The sequence below is a fragment of the Somniosus microcephalus genome, chromosome 18 (assembly GCF_052327205.1).
Source record: "Somniosus microcephalus isolate GS21.2 chromosome 18, FLI_Smic_1.0, whole genome shotgun sequence".
Lineage (NCBI taxonomy): Eukaryota > Metazoa > Chordata > Chondrichthyes > Squaliformes > Somniosidae > Somniosus > Somniosus microcephalus.
Window position 1 is genome coordinate 69847807 of NC_141004.1, and position 6892 is coordinate 69854698.

The 6892-nt window shown below is 51.3% G+C and overlaps 1 protein-coding gene across 2 annotated transcripts in view; it reads right to left on the bottom strand.

The window, feature by feature from the left end:
• Nucleotides 1–760: 760 nt before the first annotated feature.
• Nucleotides 761–6892, bottom strand: part of LOC147105355 (adiponectin receptor protein 1-like) — a 49758-nt gene continuing 43626 nt past the window's right edge. For both annotated transcript variants that reach the window (XM_086011638.1, XM_086011637.1), the window contains exons 7-8: nucleotides 4399–4592; nucleotides 761–1689 (exon numbers count right to left, since the gene is read on the bottom strand). In XM_086011638.1, the coding sequence (XP_085867764.1) occupies nucleotides 1561–1689; nucleotides 4399–4592 (323 nt within the window). In that variant the 3' untranslated portion in view covers nucleotides 761–1560. The remainder of the gene's footprint in view (nucleotides 1690–4398; nucleotides 4593–6892) is intronic.

Sequence of the window (6892 nt, forward strand, 5' to 3'; positions counted from 1 at the left end):
GCAGCAGTGGTGGTGTTTTTAAAAAATTCATTCTTAGGATGCGGGTGTCGCAGGCAAGGCCAGCATTTATTGCCCATCCCGAGTTGCCCTTGAGAAGGTGGTGGTGGGTCTTCTTCTTGAACTGCTGCAGTCCGTGTGGTGAAGGTGCTCCCGCAGTGCTGTTAGGGAGGGAGTGCCAGGATTTTGACCCACCGACGATGAAGAGACGGCGATATATTTCAAAATCAGGATGGTATGTGACTGAAGGGGAACTTGGAGGTGATGGTGGCCATAACTTCAGTTGCCTAGGCCCTCGGCTCAGGCATTCCCCTCCCTAAACCTCTCCGCCTCTCTACCTCTCTCTTCTCCTTTAAGACGCTCCTTAAAACCTACCTCTTTGACCAAGCTTTTGGACACCTGCCCTAATATCTTCTTGTCCTTCTAGGTGGTAGAGGTCACAGGTTTGGGAGGTGCTGTCAAAGAAGTCTTGGCGAGTTGCTGCAGTGCATCTTGTAGATGATACACACTGCAGCCACAGTGCGCAGGTGGTGGAAGGAGTGAATGTGGAAAAGCAGGGCTGCAGTTTGTAGTTTAAGAGGTGGGGGGAGTCCGGCCTCAGGAGTGCAACACTTCTCTTTCAACTGTTGTCTCTGGGTCGAACATCCCCCCACTCGGGTATAGCACGCGTAAGGGGGCTGAGTAATGTGCTCCTCCAACTCAGGAGAGCACGAGAATCTGGAAATAATCTTGACTTATCACAAACAAACCAAGAAATGTTCAGTCAGATCTAATCCAACCTTTTTATTGCAGGGTACAGATCACTTATCTACATCAGTGCATCAGTTCCAGCACTGCCTACGTACAACGGTACTGTCCCACCCCAAGATTTAACTTACAATGCCCTTGAAGAAATGTACATGTCTATATAGGCAATCAGAAAACCCCTGAAAATAAATACTGTGTGCCCCGTACATCACTGACTATAAAGTGCCCACACGTCAGAGCTACTATACTGTCGGCTTTCGTTTCCCCCCACGCTCACAGTCACAGTCCTCGCTCACAGATTTCAGCTTCTAAGGGAGAACGGCTGAGCAGAACGAGTGACATGACATGATCTAAAAGTGCTCAGTAAGCCAGCACCAGCCATTCCCAGAATACTGCCGAGGATTACTCCGGTCACAGGTTCCCGTGGGCCGAAGCGTGAATTGGTCACGGTGCTGCTAGGCCAAATTTATTCTTCGGGTGGAAGAACTGGCCGACAGGAGCTCCAGACGCCCCTAGTGTCGCCCCCCTCTGTGGAGGCTCTCCGACAGAAGTTACTGTGACTGAGGAGGTGAGGGGGGAATCTTGCTAACATTTCCGCGGCCTTTCTCAGCAAACCCCTCCCCACCCTCGCCCATTTCAAGTGTTCACTGACACAAAAGAGGCTGTCCATTTTGTTTCTTGTTTTGATTCTGAGGGGAGGGAGGGAGGGCGAGAAGGGGAATTTTTTTTTTGTTTTGAAAAAGAATATGAAGAAAGAAAAGTTTCAATGCACTTTAGGTCTCATTGATATAGAACGCTCTCCAGCAGTCCCGGGTTTCAGAGCAACGAATCATCTGTGCAGCCTCCCTCGAGCCCGTATCGGAATTCCTGCAGGTTCGAAACGCCGTGGAAGTGAACAAAGGCTGCGACTACCACCAGGACATGAAACAGCTGGTGTGACTGGAACTGGGTAGAGAAGAGGAAAGTGTTGGTTAGTAATGCCTAGCCTCAGCTACGGGAAGGAAAGGCTAGCAGCTGAACGTAATGTTCACAGTTACTATTCAATACAATATAGAAAGTACTTGCATTTATATAATGCCTTTCACGACCTCATGACGTCCCAAAGCTCTTTACAGCCAATGAAGTACTTCTGAAGTGTAGTCACTGTTGTAATGTAGGAAACGCGGCAGCCAATTTGTGCACAGCAAGCTCCCACAAGCAGCAATATGATGCTGGTCAGGTAAGCTGTTTTTAGGTGTTGGTTTGAAGGATAAATATTGGCCAGGACACCGGGGCGAACTCCCCTGCTCTTCTTCGAAATAGTGATCATGGGATATTTTACGTCCACCTGAGAGAGCAGACAGGGCCTCGGTTTAACGTCTCATCCGAAAGATGGCACCTCCGACAGTGCAGTGCTCCCTCAGCACTGCACTGGAGTGGCAGCCTAGACTTTGTGCTCAAGTGGGACCTGAAGCTGCAACCTTCTGACTCCGAGGCGAGAGTGCTGCCCACTCAGCCACGGCTAAAAAAAAATATTGATTAAAAACATGGCGTAGGGCTCTCCGATGGGCTCGGTGAGATTATCCAGCAAGTTGCTGAGCCATGGCGACTGGGAAATTCCACAGTTCGATTCCTGGTCTTTGTGGAGGTGATGGATCTGCGCTACAATTGACCCGTACATCCCTGAGTTTGGGAGGGATTAAATTAACTAGGATTCCCACTCCTGACTGTTATCCAGCATCCTCTGGTGGAATGGTGCATGTCGGGACCTCTGGTGAAGGCAGGGTTGGATTCAGCAGCAATGCCCCTAAAAGCCAGACAGACTGCAGACACTCAGTGTGTCTGTGGCCACCTGGGCCAGGATCTGGAGGGCGGTCGTGGGATCGTGACCAAGAAAGGAGTCACCGCCTTCCTGAGATAGAGGGGGGGAAATTGGAAAGAAAATTGGCCAGATATAAAGAATAGCGCTGCTGCAGGAAAAATAGATCGCAAACTAACTGAGAAAACCCACCATGGCAGCTCGCTTCAGCTCTCAGTGACTCCCGCGATGTCAGAGATGGGAGAATCTCCATTCATCCTAAAGCATGTCCACTGTTTTGTAATGGGGCCGGTGACATCAGAGAGGCCTTGAACCCTGACCCTAAACAATACTCAGACAGCAGTCTCCATCCAGTGAAATAGACAATAGGGACTATTTTGTATATTGAGTTTTCATTGGACTTTTCTTCTCTTTTAATACTACATCACAGATATACCATCATTGTGCCATCAACAGCCTCGAACCTATTCCAGAAGCTGAAAGCTCTGTGATACCAGGCAAGTACATTTACAGTGAACTCTAGATGACACGGTACCTACACCCACACTGTGCTAACCTCAATACATAAACTCGGGTTTCAACCTGGGGTGAATCTGACCAGCCTCAGGATGCATCGTTGTGTCTGGGACAGCTCGGTGCGTCTGGGACAGCTCGGGGCGACTGGGACAACTCGAAGCGTCTGGGACAGCTCGGGGTGACTCGGTGTGTCTGGGACAGTTCGGTGCGTTTGGGACAGTTCGGGGCATCTGGGACAGCTCGGTGCGTCTGGGACAGCTCGGTGCGTCTGGGACAGTTCGGGGTGACTGGGACAGCTCGGTGTGTCTGGGGCAGCTCGGGGTGACTGGGACAGTTCGGTGTGTCTGGGACAGCTCGGTGTGTCTGGGACAGCGCGGGGCGACTGGGACAGCTCGGGGCGACTGGGATAGCTCGGTGTGTCTGGGACAGCTCGGGGCGTCTGGGACAGCTCGGTGCGTCTGGGACAGCTCGGGGCGACTGGGACAGCTCGGGGCGACTGGGATAGCTCGGTGTGTCTGGGACAGCTCGGGGCGACTGGGACAGCTCGGGGTGTCTGGAACAGCTCGGTGCGTCTGGGACAGCTCGGTGCGTCTGGGACAGCTCGGGGTGACTGGGACAGCTCGGTGCGTCTGGGACAGCTCGGTGCGTCTGGGACAGCTCGGTGCGTCTGGGACAGCTCGGGGCGACTGGGACAGCTCGGGGCGTCTGGGACAGCTCGGTGCGTCTGGGACAGCTCGGGGCGACTGGGACAGCTCGGGATGTCTGGGACAACTCGGGGTGTCTGGGACAGCTCGGGGCGACTGGAACAGCTCGGGGTGACTCGGTGTGTCTGGGACAGCTCGGTGCGTCTGGGACGGCTCGGGGCGACTGGGACAGTTCGGTGTGTTTGGGACAGCTCGGTGTGTCTGGGACAGCTCGGGGCGTCTGGGACAGCTCGGGGTGACTGGGACAGCTCGGGGCGTCTGGGACAGCTCGGGGCGACTGGGACAGCTCGGGGCGACTGGGACAGCTCGGTGTGTCTGGGACAGCTCGGGGCGACTGGAACAGCTCGGGGTGACTCGGTGTGTCTGGGACAGCTCGGGGTGACTGGGACAGCTCGGTGTGTCTGGGACAGCTCGGGGCGTCTGGGACAGCTCGGGGCGACTGGGACAGCTCGGTGTGTCTGGGACAGCTCGGTGTGTCTGGGACAGCTCGGGGGTGTCGGGACAGCTCGGGGCGACTGGGACAGCTCGGTGTGTCTGGGACAGCTCGGGGCGTCTGGGACAGCTCGGGGCGACTGGAACATGTCTGCTCCAGTAACAGAGTTTGATAACTGGTTGAAGAGTTGAACTGTACATTACCCAGATATCACATTTGCCGGGGAAGAAACGTTCTGGAATGCGGGCAGCATATAACCCGGCCCCGGTGATGTACATCGCAGCCATCAGGTAAAACCAGCCCATCTGGCCAACTGTAGTCGCTTTTACAAAACCTTCAGCGATGGTGAAATGTAGAGTGGGGACAATACCACTCAGGCCAAGTCCAAGAAACACTCCTGTAGAAACGAATGGAAGAGGAGTGAATGCACAAATACGTAGCACACACACTGATGTGAAGGACGCTGTGCAGACTACAAACACTGACAGTGCACACTACGGACTGTGCTCGTCACACATACACAAACTATTCACAGTACACACACTGACAGTGCACACTACGGACTGTGCTCACTACACACACGAACTGTGCACACTCCACACACACGTGAACTGTGCACACTACACACACATGGACTGTGCACACTCGACACACGCGGACTATGCAGACTTCAAACTATGCACACTGCAGACTGTGCACAATACAAACTACACACATGCACTGTGCAGACTACAAACTACACACACATGCACTGTGCAGACTACAAACTACACACACATGGACTATGCAGACTACAAACTACACACACATGGACTATGCAGACTACAAACGACACACACATGGACTATGCAGACGACAAACTATGCACACTGCAGACTGTGCACAATACAAACTACACACACATGGACTGTGCAGACTACAAACTATGCACACTGCAGACTGTGCACAATACAAACTACACACACATGGACTGTGCAGACTACAAACTATGCTCACTGCAGACTGCAGACTACAAACTATGCTCACTGCAGACTGTGCAGACTACAAACTATGCTCACTGCAGACTGTGCAGACTACAAACTATGCTCACTGCAGACTGTGCAGACTACAAACTACACACACATGCACTGTGCAGACTACAAACTACACACACATGGACTGTGCAGACTACAAACTACACACACATGGACTGCAGACTACAAACTACACACACATGGACTGTGCAGACTACAAACTACACACACATGGACTGTGCAGACTACAAACTACACACACATGGACTGCAGACTACAAACTACACACACATGGACTGTGCAGACTACAAACTACACACACATGGACTGTGCAGACTACAAACTACACACACATGGACTGTGCAGACGACAAACTACACACGCATGGACTGTGCACAATACAAACTGCACACACATGGACTGTGCAGACTACAAACTACACACACATGGACTGTGCACAATACAAACTGCACACGCATGGACTGTGCAGACTACAAACTAAGCTCACTGCAGACTGTGCAGACTACAAACTATGCTCACTGCAGACTGTGCAGACTACAAACTACACACGCATGGACTGTGCAGACTACAAACTATGCTCACTGCAGACTGTGCAGACTACAAACTACACACACATGGACTGTGCAGACTACAAACTACACACACATGGACTGTGCAGACTACAAACTACACACACATGGACTGTGCACAATACAAACTGCACACACATGGACTGTGCAGACTACAAACTACACACGCATGGACTGTGCAGACTACAAACTACACACACATGGACTGTGCAGACTACAAACTACACACGCATGGACTGTGCACAATACAAACTACACACACATGGACTGTGCACAATACAAACTGCACACACATGGACTGTGCACAATACAAACTACACACACATGGACTGTGCACAATACAAACTACACACACATGGACTGTGCAGACTACAAACTACACACGCATGGACTGTGCAGACTACAAACTACACACACATGGACTGTGCAGACTACAAACTACACACACATGGACTGTGCACAATACAAACTGCACACGCATGGACTGTGCAGACTACAAACTACACACGCATGGACTGTGCAGACTACAAACTAAGCTCACTGCAGACTGTGCAGACTACAAACTATGCTCACTGCAGACTGTGCACAATACAAACTACACACGCATGGACTGTGCAGACTACAAACTATGCTCACTGCAGACTGTGCACAATACAAACTACACACACATGGACTGTGCAGACTACAAACTACACACACATGGACTGTGCAGACTACAAACTACACACACATGGACTGTGCAGACTACAAACTACACACACATGGACTGTGCAGACTACAAACTACACACACATGGACTGTGCAGACTACAAACTATGCTCATTGCCCACGTACACGGACCGTGTACACTGCAGACAGTACCTGTGAATGTTTCACTAATTATGTACAATATACACAATGATTGTACATTACGTTGTGTGTGAACTGTAATGTGCACAATCAATCACAGTACGCTACACAGATGCTGCACACTAGTGTGTATAAAATTACTGTGCACATTACCACACTCACACACACACACTCCAAACACACACACAACACACACACCCCCACACTCACACACACACACCACCCAGCCCCCTAAACACACTCTC